This window comes from Vicia villosa, unplaced genomic scaffold (genome assembly GCF_029867415.1).
Source record: "Vicia villosa cultivar HV-30 ecotype Madison, WI unplaced genomic scaffold, Vvil1.0 ctg.001162F_1_1_3, whole genome shotgun sequence".
Taxonomy (NCBI): Eukaryota; Viridiplantae; Streptophyta; class Magnoliopsida; order Fabales; family Fabaceae; genus Vicia; species Vicia villosa.
In genome coordinates this window covers 223,681-238,312 of record NW_026705510.1, presented here as the reverse complement: position 1 = coordinate 238,312, position 14,632 = coordinate 223,681, and the positions used below count along the sequence as shown (strand labels likewise).

Below are 14,632 nucleotides of genomic sequence, written 5' to 3'. Positions count from 1 at the left end.
AGGCGGAAGTTGTTACGTGAATTCCGTCGTTTACGAGGGATCATATGCGTATTCCACCAATAACAGTGTCAAATGAAGACAATTCCAAGCTCGGGGTGTCATTTATCTTCTCGCGAACTAGTCATCATAATGCCACTTGATTCCTGTTTTGCATTTTGGTTTCAATTGTAGTTTGATTGGCATATCAACACCAAATTTCGTTGTGTTACATATCTCATTGATGGCGGTCAATTGAGGTGGAATGACATTATAATATCTAATAGATCTATTCATTGTGATGTATAAGGTGATTGTCTCCTACTTGCAGCAGTTATGGTAAAGATTCGACTTTGGATCGGGGATGATCTTTTTCAGGAAATTTGCGGGAATTAAGAGTCAATTTCCATTGTCTCTGTCACGGTTATGTTCTAGAATCAGAATTGTCGTTGATCGATATTAGAGGATCCTAAATTGGTGGTGCTGATCTCCGACGTGGTGGACCTGCAAGGTTTTCACTCCAACGCCCAAGTCCGTTCATAGTCCAAAATGAGTATATTGAAAAGTGGATATCAGAAAAGTGTATCTATAACCCTATGTCTCCTAACTTTATAAGTTAGATTATTTTAACCGAGCTTATATGTGATTGAGCTTTTGCTTTGGGAATTTTGCTGAACTAGAACAAATTGATTATATAAAATCGATTATAGCTAAAAGTGAGTTGAAAGTAAAATGATTTTTGTTTGGATAAATTTACGTATAAGTTAGTTGAATAGTAATTTTCAATGTAAAAATAATTTTTAAACTACAAAATTATAAATTTTTTCTTCTTCATTTTCATTTGTACAACTAAAATAGACAAATAAACCAACTAGGGTCCAAACCTTACCAAATGAATTGAAAAAGAAATAAATCTGGTTAGGTTGTTAGAGTGAGTAAAGCAAAAACAACCCTACTCATAGCACACGAAAGCAACACATCTGAATTAGTAAACATTTAAATCACTCCTGTAATAACTATAAAGCGGTGTAGTAACTTATCAGTAGCATAACAAGATCTACCTTTAACTTAATCGAAAGCAATCGCTTTGATTTTGATACTATTCTTCTACTGTTACTTCAACAACAACCATCTTTCTCAATCACTCATCATCGCCATTACACTCAACAATGTCAATCTCAGATCCCAACCGTATCTCCTTCGCTCAATCCTTCCTCTGCAGCGCTTTCGCCGCTTGTTTCGCCGAGGTTCTTCAATTTCTCTACATTTATGTGAATCTTGTTTTTTCAGATTCGTGCTTTGATCTTTGTTTTTGGTGTTTGTGATTGTAGTTTTGTACTATTCCGTTGGATACAGCTAAGGTGAGACTTCAATTGCAGAAGAAAGGAAGTGTTGGAGTTGATGATGATGATGGTGGAATGGGTTTACCTAAGTATAGAGGTTTACTTGGAACTGTTAAGACTATTGCTAGAGAAGAAGGGGTTTATGCGCTGTGGAAAGGCATTGTTCCTGGTTTGCATAGGCAGTGTTTGTATGGTGGTTTGAGAATTGCCTTATATGATCCTGTTAGTAGTAATTCATTTTCTTTTTATAGCACTTTCAAGTTTTGATTTGGATTGGAGTAATCATATGATTTTGAACTGCTTTTTCCATAGGTTAAAACTTTTCTTGTTGGTGCTGCATTTGTTGGAGAGGTTCCTTTGTACCATATGATACTTGCTGCTCTTCTAACTGGTCAGTAGTATTACTACCTCATAACCCAATTCTTCTTGTTGCTTAAATGTTAGGGTTGAAACATAAAGGGAAGTTTTTTTTTATATGGAAGCTCCAAGGATCTTGGATTCTCTTGTGGGAAAAATTTCGGCAAAAGACACTTCGATGCTTAAGTTAACATTGGTATAAGTAAAAATTAGGGTCGGAGACGGAGACTCCCTTTAAGCTTTGTATGTTTTTATGTGTTTATTTATCGAGCGACCACTTCGCCTTGATAAGGTGGATCTAAAATTTATCATAAATGTGAAATAGTAATTGTTTGATGTAGGTTTAAGTTGTTGGGTTTTAGTGTAGGTGATGTAGATAGTTTACAAAATAGGTTGTATGTTGGGGAGAAAGGAAGTGTTGAGAGTTGAGGAGATTCATAAGAAAATTAGTTGGTTTCTATTTTTGGCAAATAATGTGAATGATTCCTTATTTAATTGAAAGTGTGGAGAATTATAGCTTCCAAGAGAGTTGAGGTGGTTAACACTTAGTTAGCACTTAGCACTCCTCATTTATAGCACAGGTTATATTTATATGTTATTGTCATTGATTCAATTTTTTAAACTTGTGTTAGGTGCTTTGGCAATCACTATCGCTAATCCAACTGACCTAGTCAAAGTTAGGCTTCAAGCCGAAGGCCATTTGCCGTCCGGGATACCTAAGCGTTATTCTGGTGCTATGGATGCATATTCAACCATATTGAAACATGTTAGACTTTCTTCATGTGTTTTTTGGGTTCTTTTATATGTGTAAATGGCATCTCATTCTATATTTATTTGTTAAACTAGGAAGGGTTAGGGGCCTTGTGGACTGGACTTGGGCCTAATATAGCACGAAATGCAATTATAAATGCTGCTGAACTAGCTAGTTATGATCAAGTGAAACAGGTAATAACATTAGAAGAGATTCTAAATTGGAATTTTGCTAGAATTCAATGTTGTAACTTGTTGCCTTACATAAAATGCAATTGCAATGCTGCTCTGATTCTTTATACTTATGCAGACAATTTTGAAAATTCCAGGGTTCATGGACAATGCCTTTACTCACCTCCTAGCAGGCTTAGGAGCAGGTCTTTTTGCCGTCTTTATTGGTTCTCCTGTTGATGTGGTAGGTTCTAACCCAGCTCGTTCCCTCCAATTTTCTTTACCTGCAGTCTGTACTTGAGTTTTAGATGAACCTTTGATAGTAATGACAGGCCATCAATAATGATGAATCAAAACACTTTTTCGCTATGTTCTCCCACAAACATCCTTGTAGAGTTATAAGGAACCTGGCATTTTGAAAATTTAAAACTATTGCAAGATTCACTATAGCACAGGGTACATGAAAATATTCAGTTGGAAAATTTTTGGTGAACTGTTAAGAAGTAACGCCGTTTAAATTTTTAAATCAAGTTGTGATTTATCCACACTTTTAATTTTCCAGGTTAAATCAAGGATGATGGGAGACCCGAGCTACAAAAACACATTTGACTGTTTTCTCAAGACTTTGTTCAATGAGGTTAGTGAATTTCTTAGCACCTTTTTTCTTATCATGTTATTTTTTTAAGCTTTTATTTTGGGTGTTCTGATTATTCTATATGACAAAGATATCAACTTCAATCATGTCACAAATGTATTTCAGGGATTTTTGGCCTTTTATAAAGGCTTCCTTCCTAATTTTGGTCGAGTAGGAGCCTGGAATGTGATTATGTTCCTTACCCTTGAACAAGTAAGATATACATATTAAACTGGTAATGCCGGTAGAATTACCTCTTAATTTTAATATATTACATTGCACCTTTTTATCAATATGTAAATGTTCTGCTTAAAGGATTGAGCCACTTGTATATGCTCTCATTACACAGCTTAGACAGAGTATGCCACATCTGTCATGGTCTTAATCTAGATTTTGAATGAAAATTTTACAATACAGTTGCCGATGAATGCATAATTTCTGCATATATGTTTCTTCTGATTTAGTTTCTAACATACCCACTCCAGAGAAATTAGTGACCTTTATTTTTGCCTCTGATCACGTCCAATTATGAAGATCTATGTTTTGAAAATTGTCATTCATAGCCAAGTAGAATGGTCCTGTTCTAGATTGGACTCTCAGCTAAAACATACATGTAAATTTTCCGATAAAACCATCTCTTTTAAGTACTTTTCTGATATATAAAGCACCTATGTATGGCCTTGTAAACCATAACTTTGCTTTCGCCTTTTGATATTGTTAACTGTTTGTTGGTAAACTTCACTTTTCCTAAAACTGTATTTGACCATGATTCTGCCTTGCAATATTTGAAGTGCTCACCATTTGATCCTTTCGACAGGCCAAAGGAGTTTTTAGAGGATAAACATTGTCGTTACTCTTCATGATGATTAGATTCAGCAAGCAGAAATACCTTTTCTTTTCTCGGATGAATGCTAGCTACCCAACGGCTCTTAGATTTGCAGCAAGAGAAAGATTTCTACAATTAACCGCTCTTAAATTTGCTGCAAGAGAAAGATTTCTACAATTATTATTTCGTATTTCTGCAATGCAGAGAAGTCACATTGTATTTCTATATTTGTTACCTGCGTGCCTGTGGACAGTGGATGTTACCATTCATATATTCTTACGGTCAAATTACATTCACTTTATAGGTGTACACTATATTGTATTATTATGATACATCATTTTTCTGGGAAATACATTACCCATTTCCCAACGAAATGAAGCATCTATTAACACCAATTTTTGGTTTGTAACCTGTTTCTCAATTCAAATATTGTCATTGGGTACACTACCTTGCATATGAATCTATGATGGTGAAAATGGATTTTATTTTACTGGTTCTTTCATCTTTGTGAGATCCAAAGTAGTTTTGCATTCAGGGAATCTAATAATTCTCTTTTCCTCTCGATGGCGAATCATATTGCTTGCTATCATACTAGTATTTTGAGAATTAACTATATCATTATCTTCAAGGTCAAATTCAAAATAATATCATGAGAGTACATGTTCAAACTGAATTCACCCGGAAAAACAATTACCTAACCAAAGGATTTTCTTATTACATGAATAGCCTATTAATCCTGCTAGACAAATAATTTGATTAGTCTAATCTCTCATAAAACATTATGTTCTGGCTATCAAATAAACCCTAGCCTTTATAACAGATCCATTCCCAAGCTTAAATCCAGGACTAACCGGAAACCCTACGACCTGACCGGCCGGTACCCGCCCACCGGAAAACTTCACGACACTATCCATATACTGTGGATGGAACTCAGCTCCACGGCTTGCCTCAAATTGACTCGGTGGAGGATTCAACGAGAATGCTAGTAAATGAAGCAACCACACAGTCTTTGCCAACCCTAAAAATTCATTATAGAACTCACTCCTTGGGTGGTTTCCTGCTTGGACTTGACCATTCTGCTCCAAGTTACCAAACAAGGACTCCTCCATCTTGGGATGAACAATAGCAAGATACTTCTTGGAACAAAATTTTCCAAAATGACACGTCGGTAAGATCCCAAGAAGCTCAGCAGGATCCATGGACTTCATATCTTTGTACTGAGTGAAGCAATCGCGACGAAACTGATCAGGGTTCAGAAGTGAAGAGAGGCTACCATCCATATAGAAAGTTTCATGATCAAACCCTTGAAAGATCTTCCTAGATATATAAGAATCAAGCGCATACTTAGCATGATGAGCTGATACAATCGATGAAGTCGAAGCATTATGATATTTGTCAGTAGAAGCAGTAGCTGCTTCAATCGAACGAACAGCAGCCGTTATATCCCAATGTGCATTGTGCATTAGAGATAAAAGCATAGATGTGAAAGATTTCGACGCTTCTCTTACTTGCACCATAGTTGTTTCAAACAGTTCTGCTGTTGGCACTGCTGCAATTGCTGCAGAATAAATTTCACACACAAAAAAGAAAACAGTAACTTGGTATTAGCTTGAATCAGCTTCTGAAACCCCTTAAAAGTTATATTCCAAAAGCTAAACCAGAATGCACATGCTAGAATCACTTTGAAAAAAAACACTTCTCTACTTCAAAGCATCAAATCTAAACTAAAAGTCTAAACCAAAAAGTATCTTTTTTTCTGAATTATCCAAAACCAAACATGAAACACAACACTTTCATAAAACCAGTTAATGTACCTTGAATTCCTAGTTTTCTCTTAGACTGAGATCTTCCTGGTTTCTTTTCACCACTACCATTACTCGAAAGAGCAACAACACCTTCCAGCTTCTCTTTCAAATTCTGAACTTCCAAATCCTTCACCTTCACCTCATTCTTTAACTCCTCCACCACCGCCTCATACGGCGCCACCACCTCCCTCACCGACGCCACACCAAAGCCTCTTCTCCTCCCACTCTTCTTCCCACCTCCGCCGCCATTCCGACGAAACCGTTCCCTCAGTACAGCAAGCTTCCTCAGGTCAGAAACCACCGCCATGTCAGCAACCCTCATCTTCTCAGCGTCCCACGGAGAATGCGCTTCTTGTAACTTCACGTATGATCTCTTCATAGACGACACCGTTTCGAAAACTTCCTCCATCAACACTTCCATTTGCTTCACCTTCAGAATCTTCAACCCCGTCATTTTGTCTTCTTTGAAATCGGCATTCTTTTCCTCCAAAACTTCATCTCCATCATCATCAGAATCATCACCGTCGTCATTATGATAATTTTCTTGTTCTTCGTCTCTGTTTTCGTCTGATTCGTATGGTGAGTCGTCTTCAACTACCTTTCTTACTGGAACAAGTGGGTTGAGAAGACACGAAGCGGTGACCCTTTGGATCAGATCGGAGAAATTTGAAACCTTTCGCGTCATTGGTTGTGTTTGACCGAGTCACTGAGTCAGAGAGACAGTGAAAGAGAAAAAGGTTTGAGAATGGTAGTAGAAGAAGCTGAGTGGGACCAGTGAGTCAATAATGGTTGAATAAAAAATTAGGCATTTGCATAACGAACACGTGCTGGGTATGACTCGCTGGTTGAGTGTCAGAAGAAGCACGAGGAGGGTGCGTAGGATAAGATAGTTGTTATTACTACTAGGTAGCTAACCCCAAGAGGCGTAAAATAAAACAAGTCATAATCATGAGTGATTTACCAGTTAGATTACATAAATGTTTGAGATAGGATGTGATATGGAGGTGTGAGCCCATGTTATTAAGATGATGGAGAAGAGTTGGTGGTTTTTGTTGGGGGTAATTAAGGAAAATGAGTAATGAAAAGAAAATTTGAAAAAAATGGTAAACTTAACCGATGGTTATTGGAACAATAGTGTGTGAAGTTGTGAGAGTGGATGGTGGAAATGTGATTGTGGAGTATATGGAATCATGAAATGGAATGGAAAAAAGCTGCATGTGGTGGAGATGAGTGGGAAATGGTCTTACTATGTATAAGGGTGATGATGTTCTAAACTTAAGGGTGATAAGGGTGATGTTCTAAACTTAATATGTATACTTTTTCACTACATTTAAAAAGTTTTTTATTTTCTCTTTATTACAATTTTGGTATAAAACAAACGGAGAAATTTTGGATTTGCGTTGGGGACAAAGATGTGATTTTGTTTGTGGTAAATTAAGCCAAAGTTTTTATATTTTTAATATGTGAATAACTGATACTTTTATCTAGTTTTTGAGTTAGAAATTATTTAATTTCAACCATTTGAGGGATGTCAATTTTTTATCTATAACATTGGTCACACGCTCACTTTGATCGATTAGAGAACATGGGGAATGACTCATTCATTTAAAATATGAAACGTGCTTAGTCAATCAATAAGATTTTGGATTATTTAGTTATGACAAGGATATTCTCGTTAGCTGTTGGGAACATGTTTGATGAGTCACCTCATATCATGCATGGGAACATGTCGAGCTCTCCCCCACACGTGACACGTGTTCGACCTCACTCAATCTCTTTTTAGTTCTCTTTGTTCTTTTTATGCGATGAATGGATAATAGATCGAGACCATTGATACTTAATGGACTTGGACTATAATGTAACATTCTACGGTCCCTCAAGTATGAGGTCTGTAAGGACGAAGTGGTTAAGAGAAAAATATAACATTTAATGATGGCAATGGTCACATGCATAAGGAATGACCGGATGATCGAAGCCCTTCATCTTGCTTGTGGCACACATCTAAAACTAAACCTTTAATGCTTTGATATAATCTTTGCTTGATGTTCTACATGACTCTTTACTTCCTTTTCATCACTTCTCTGTTTGGACTTGCTTAACCTGTTATTATTCTTCCTTCAACTAATTGTTCTTTTCAACTTCAATTTGTCCAACAAATCTTTTTTCTATTAAATAAATTCTATTTCCTTCTCATTATCTTTCTATTTAGGGTATGGTTTTTACACTAACAACACAAGCATGTAATGAAGAGGCGAAGTAGTACACACCAACTTTGCTTACACTAATGAAGCGAGGGTAAAATCTTTTAGGGGCAACTTGAATATATCCTCCATAAACAATGAAGAAGATATCTTGTTATAACCTTGTATCGAAGGCGAAAAGGTCTGCATGAGGAGACCACAATGGGTAGAAGAATATTATTTTTATATGTATGCTTGCATCTTGTCAGATATAGGGTGGAGATTTCCTTCGCCCCTTTTTAAGCTAATGTCTTAAGAACTATCAGTATTTCCCCCATAACTTCATCCCAATACCCTTTGTGAGGGGCTTAGAGATTCTTTGTGGAGGGTATTGGGGTCACACCAACCACAAGCAGTTTCTTATCTTTTTATGGGACCAAAGAGGTTGAGAAATGGAACTGGATTTCCATCATTGTCCTCCTCCAATAGACGTTCCAATATGAGCCTTCTTAGAAGACGAGTCTCTGCTAAATTAGACATCTTTCTGGATCCCAACTGAGTCGCTCTGTTAAGATCGTTAGGGAAGTCAAATGGAAAATTAAAATGCCCACTCACATAAATTTTGGAGTCAAAGTTCTAGTTCTAGAGGGGAGGCTTATTCTTGGTCCTCAAAGGATCCGAGGAAGTAATTCCCATCATGGGTGATCCCCCGAGATCCACAGTGTCTTCTCCGTCCAAGTTTATAGTCATATTGACCCAAAAATCTTTACCTTTTTTACTTTGATCCGGAGATGAAACCCCATTCGACCAAGCCAAGAATGATAGTCTTCAGAGGTCTGAGAAATATAATAGTCAACCCTTAAGTTGATCTCTTTTTCCCTATGTGTACGAAGTTAGAAGTAGTTACAATTAAAATTAAAAAGAATAATCTTTTTCAAAACTTAATATTTATTGTTATTCAATTATTAGGATTGATTAATATTATAAAAACTTTTAGAGAAAGCTTAGATATAATTCCTTAGACGTGATTTATACTATTTTCAAATGAAAATATGATAAATGTATAATTTCCTCCTATACATATGTAATTTTCTCCTATTTTCACTTCATAAAAGATACTTAATTACACTTGTCATATTTTCATTGGAAAATAGTAAAAAACACATAAATAATTGTATCTAAGTTTTCTCAAAACTTTTTATACTTGTGCACAAAGATTAAATCCAAATTGATTACTTATACATATTTTTAAAAATATAATAGAATTATTTATCCAATATTCTGATCTGCTGCTAGAATACTTACTCTTTATGTGTATTTTATATTATTAAATTCAAAGAATATATACTATCTGTCTTAAAATGATTAAATATTTTAAAAATTAATAGATATAACTTTTTATTTTTATTTTTATTTTTATTTTTATGAATATAATCATTGATAACATGTACGAATTTAACATTTTTTAAGAAAAATATAACATAATTTCAACAGTTTTCTTTATTGTTTCTTCTTCTTAAATCATGACTTTAACTTATACAAGTTTATTATAAATAAAGCAGATATAAATTCATAGCAATTTTTTCACAATGAAACTCACTGATATTTATCATTTTGTTCAGCTAATATTTTTAAATAGTACAAGTATTTATTTTAAAAATCAATGGATATTTAAATAATTTTGTGGTTTACCAATATATTTTCTTTATAGTAAGGGGATGTTCTTTCTACACCGTCAAAATCTCGAAAATGTCTTTTATGTGTCCGAAGATGCATCTTCAGACGCATCCAAAGTCACTTTATCCTTGACGTTTATGAGATACACCCCAGTTAAAAAAAAGGTCGGAGATGCATCTCCATATACTGTTTGGGTGTATTCGGATATGCATCTTCGAAGTATCTTCTGCACTCATTTGTGGGGTTTTGTTATTCACTCAAATGATTTAATTAACAAGTCATTGATATTTTCGGAGATGCATCTCCAGCAATGCCCAATGATAAATTTAATAAAACACCACCTTGACTGATCTTCTTCTTCACATTAAAAACACACTCCATTGCAAAACCCTTAAAAAATTTCTCTCATTCTCAATCAACTTTTCAATACCAAACATCATTGTTGCATTTCATCACTTCAAAGGGAGAAAAACAAGTTGGAATTGCAGGTAAAACTCGTTCATTTCATCCCTTATTCCTTGCATTAATCTTGTCTTTGAGTTGAATTGAGTCAGAATATGCATCTTTGGACGATGTTTGGTGTGGTCCGGATGTGCATATCCGAATTGTCTTGATAGTTTGAGTTTCATAATATTTTTATGTTGTTGCTGGTATTAGATATGGTGCACCCAAATATGTTTCCCAAAGCTATTATGGGTGTGGCTGTTAAACCGGGTGAAGTCAAGCATGGCTTTAAACCAGATGAAATGAATGATAATGTAAAATTGGATGAAGCAAATAATGATGTTAAATTGGCTGCTCGACATGTTGTTATCGAGGTAGATGTTCGTGCATAATTTATAAGTAAAGAAATGTTTATTGTTCGTGAACATATGCTGTAATGGGTCTGTAGGGAGGCCGAGAAATTGGGGTTTCACGTTATAATCAGAAGGTCCGACAATGGTTAAGATAAAAGACAAACATTTATAATAATGACATGCGAAAGAAGTGGCATGTACCAACCACAAATTAAGAAGTTGAAACAATATGACACAAGATCGAGGAAATGTGAGTGTCCTTTTAAATTGCACGGATACCATATGGTGGATGAGACATGGAAATTTAATGTGATTTCCGGTATACATAATCATGCCTTGATTGAAAAGCTAGCTAGTTATCCTATTGTATGCCACCTTGTTCTGAAGGAGATGGAACTTGTTTAGGACGTAACACTAAACACGGTGGTGCCGAAAAATATACTCGCATCTTTGAAAGGAAAAAGACCTTTAAATGTTTCAAATATCTAACATATATACAACATACGTGCTTGAGACAACTAGGCGGTAAGAGGTCCAAGATCTGAGATGCCACAACTGTTAAAGCTTTTGGAGAATGATGACTATGTTTCTAGGTTCAAAGTATGTGAGGATACAGTCACCATTCGAGATATATTTTGCAGTCATACCGATTCCATCAAGTTGCTTAACACATTTCCCACCATGCACATAATTGATTCAACATAAAAAATAAACAAGTATAGACTTCTACTATTGGAAATTGTTGGTGTTACTTCTACGGAGATGACTTATTCAGTTGGTTTTTTGGAATCTGAAAAAAAGAACAATGTTACATGTGCTTTGGAAATGTGCAAGACTATGTTGAAGGACCAAAAAAACATGTCACAAGTCATAATCACCAATCGTGACACCATATTGATGAATTCAGTTGCAACAGAATTTCCTTCATCATCTGCATTACTTTATACGTATCACGTAACAAAAAAGTGAGAAGTCGAGTGAAACCTACGGTTGACATGAAACATGTCAAAGGTGAAGATGGAAAAATTGTCAAACCTGGTGTGGTGGTGGAAAATATAATGGATGCATGAAATTCTATAATAAATTCTTCCACAGAAGCATTATATGTTGAATCTGTTCTACATTTCAGGAGTGTGTATATGTGAAATATATCCAAATATGGTAATAAATGTTGAGGGCACAATTTTATCAGGTTTAAGAGAAGATTGTTTGTGCATGGACCGACCAGGTTCTACATTTTGGTAATGCAACAGCTAACGTAATTGAATCTGCATATGTTAGAATAAAGAATTGGTTGAGAAATAGTAAAAGTGATTTTTGTCGATATTGGGACGCCGTTAACCAAATGCTCTGAAACCAACATAATGAGGTGCATACATCTTTTTTTCTGAGTATTATTGTGTTATAACTCCGATTCAAAGACAACATCCTTTATTCACAGTTGGTTGGCAACATATCTTGAGCGACATTGAATTTTATTTTTCTCGAAGCCAAGTGAGTGGATAAAACAGGTTCAGATAGCTCTAAGTGTGGTTGTAAACTTAAGATGACTTATGATCTTCCATGTGCATGTTTAATTTCAATGAAGATGAAGCTTTAAAAACCAATATGTATGGATGAAGTTTACACACATTGGAAAATGCTCTATTTTGATGATGATGGTGTGATGAAGGATGATAAATCAAACATATCTATCATGACCGAGTGAGAAGTGATCCAAGAGAGATTCATGAATGTTGATGACATAATGAAATTGTACATCAAAAAGCAATTGAGGGAGATTTCCTATAAAAAAACAGATTTGAAACCACAGTTGGAACTAGTTAAAACAAAGGGTGCCCCTATAAAGGTCAAATTGACACAATGTGACAACACTACAAGACAGTCTCCTTTATGCTTTGAACATGTTGACTCACACTTTTTGGATTCTCCAACTCTCAAATCCCAAAAGAGTGTTTTCAATTGTGTTCGCATTAGCAAACCATCTCTCTCACCACCATTACCAAAAATCATCCATATTTAATAGATTCTGCTTTTTGTGCACAAATACATTGAGCGGATTATATATGTTGGGGGTGACATCAACTGTGGTTTTCGAGTTGTTTTGGGCTTCACTACAGTACCTCCAACTTGATTCTTTTGCCTTTTTAATACGATTTCTTCTTATTTTGCCAAATGCTTCTTGCATAAACATAATACCTGAAACAAAGGAAAATACTAGCATAATACCGTAATAATATATAATTATAATAAAATAAACAAACAATTTATGTTATAATCGAGCCTAATATACGATATAATTACGTGTTATCAACATCCCCACACTTAAACCATTGCTTGTCCTCAAGCAATCAGCCAACATGGTAAAAAAAGAAATAATTAAGCTCGATTCGAAACAAGGGCATGACACGACTCCTAATCATATTTGTGTTAGGCAAATGTTGTTAGAATAAGATTTGTTCTGATCAATATTCTTAGTTTTGATGATAACAAACATATGAATTTTGTATGAGATAATGTGGTACTCTAATACTATGCAATTTCCATTTCAGGAATTATATAAAGAGTATGCACAAAATCAGCGCAAGAAGCACTGACTCAGAAGGTTCAGCATGCATCATCAGAACATGGTCTGGCAAGACATCAGAAGATGGTCAAGCAGAATCAGAACATGGGTCTATGGAAGCATCGGAAGAACTTGAGATCAGAAGCAGAAGCACTGAAGTTCTCATGGTATCACGCTCAGAAGCACTTTAAGGTAAGATGACAAGAAGATGCTCTGCACCAAGCTGTTTGACTCTGATGACATTCAAACGTTGTTTACACAAAGATCAGATCAGAAGCAAGTACTAGACTGGCAGGCTATGCTGACTGACAAAAGGAACGTTGGAAGCTATTAAAGGCAATGTCAGTAGACACAGCGAAAACAAGGCTCGAGGTAGTTGACAAAAGAGTGAAACATTAAATGCAATGTTGTACGGATTACGCAAAGCATTAAATGCTCCCAACGGTCATCTTCTCAAGCGCCTATAAATATGAAGTTCTGATGAGAAAGCTGAATACAAGACTTTATGCAAAAACGCTGAAACGCTGTTCAATTCAAAAGCTCTCAAACTTCATCATCAAACTCACTACATTGCTGTTGTAATATATTAGTGAGATTTAAGCTTAAACTTAAGAGAAATCACAGTTGTGATAATAGCTTTATAAGAAGCATTGTAACTCTTAGAATTTGTTTACATTAAGTTGTAAGAACTAGAGTGATCAGGTTGTTGATCAGTATACTCTAGAAAGTCTTAGAAGGTATCTAAGCAGATTGTTCCTAGAGTGATCAAGTTGTGATCAGGATACTCTAGAAGACTTAGCAGTTGGCTAAGTGGAAAACCATTGTAATCTCGTGTGATTAGTGGATTAAATCCTCAGGTGAGGTAAATCACTCCAAGGGGGTGGACTGGAGTAGTTTAGTTAACAACGAACCAGGATAAAATTCATTGTGCAAATTGTTTGTATCTTACAAGTTTTAAAGCTACACTTATTCAAACCCCCCCTTTCTAAGTGTTTTTCTATCCTTCAATTGGCATCAGAGCGCCGGTTCTAAGGTGCAAGCACTTAACCGTGTTTAGAAAAGATTCAGGAAGAGAAAAACATTAAGTCAAGATGGTTGAGACTCCACCACCTTCATCTACATCTACATCTGGCTCAGCTGAGCAATACAATGGAAATGGTAACAATGGTTATACTAGACCGCCAGTATTTGATGGTGAAAACTTTGAATACTGGAAAGATAAACTTGAAAGTTACTTCCTTGGTCTAGATGGTGACTTATGGGATCTTCTGATGGATGGTTACAAACATCCAGTGAACGCTACTGGCGTAAGGCTTACAAGACAAGAAATGAATGATGATCAAAAGAAGCTTTTCAAAAATCATCATAAATGTAGGACTGTTTTGCTGAATGCTATCTCTCACGCTGAGTATGAGAAGATATCTAACAGGGAAACTGCCTATGATATATATGAGTCATTGAAAATGACCCATGAAGGAAATGCTCAAGTCAAGGAGACCAAAGCTCTTGCTTTAATCCAGAAATATGAAGCCTTCAAGATGGAGGACGAT

At 35.6% G+C, this 14,632-nt stretch overlaps 2 protein-coding genes across 2 annotated transcripts; one reads left to right on the top strand and one right to left on the bottom strand.

Annotated features, from left to right (window-relative positions):
- The first annotated feature begins 916 nt into the window (after positions 1-916).
- LOC131633671 (mitochondrial uncoupling protein 2-like) lies at positions 917-4,353 on the top strand. Its single transcript, XM_058904364.1, has 9 exons — positions 917-1,223; positions 1,308-1,541; positions 1,632-1,710; positions 2,309-2,442; positions 2,523-2,621; positions 2,737-2,841; positions 3,160-3,234; positions 3,358-3,444; positions 4,049-4,353. The coding sequence occupies exons 1-9, from the start codon at positions 1,146-1,148 to the stop codon at positions 4,070-4,072; spliced, it is 915 nt and encodes a 304-aa protein (XP_058760347.1). The 5' UTR covers positions 917-1,145; the 3' UTR covers positions 4,073-4,353.
- Positions 4,354-4,494: 141 nt separating this feature from the next.
- Positions 4,495-7,013, bottom strand: LOC131633670 (protein GRAVITROPIC IN THE LIGHT 1-like). The gene is made up of 2 exons (XM_058904363.1): positions 5,872-7,013; positions 4,495-5,615 (listed from the first exon to the last, which is right to left on the bottom strand). Exons 1-2 carry the CDS (start codon positions 6,545-6,547, stop codon positions 4,837-4,839), a joined length of 1,455 nt encoding a protein of 484 aa, XP_058760346.1. The 5' UTR covers positions 6,548-7,013; the 3' UTR covers positions 4,495-4,836.
- Between the last annotated feature and the right edge of the window lie 7,619 nt (positions 7,014-14,632).

Bases quoted from the DNA above. Each gene is read 5' to 3' on its own strand.
- LOC131633671 (XM_058904364.1), top strand. From the start codon at position 1,146: ATGTCAATCTCAGATCCCAACCGTATCTCCTTCGCTCAATCCTTCCTC. The intron at 1,711-2,308 runs GTCAGTAGTATT...AACTTGTGTTAG, and splicing joins ACTTGCTGCTCTTCTAACTG to GTGCTTTGGCAATCACTATC. The intron at 2,622-2,736 runs GTAATAACATTA...ATACTTATGCAG, and splicing joins GTTATGATCAAGTGAAACAG to ACAATTTTGAAAATTCCAGG.
- LOC131633670 (XM_058904363.1), bottom strand. From the start codon at position 6,547: ATGACGCGAAAGGTTTCAAATTTCTCCGATCTGATCCAAAGGGTCACC. The intron at 5,616-5,871 runs GTACATTAACTG...TTTATTCTGCAG, and splicing joins GAGAAAACTAGGAATTCAAG to CAATTGCAGCAGTGCCAACA.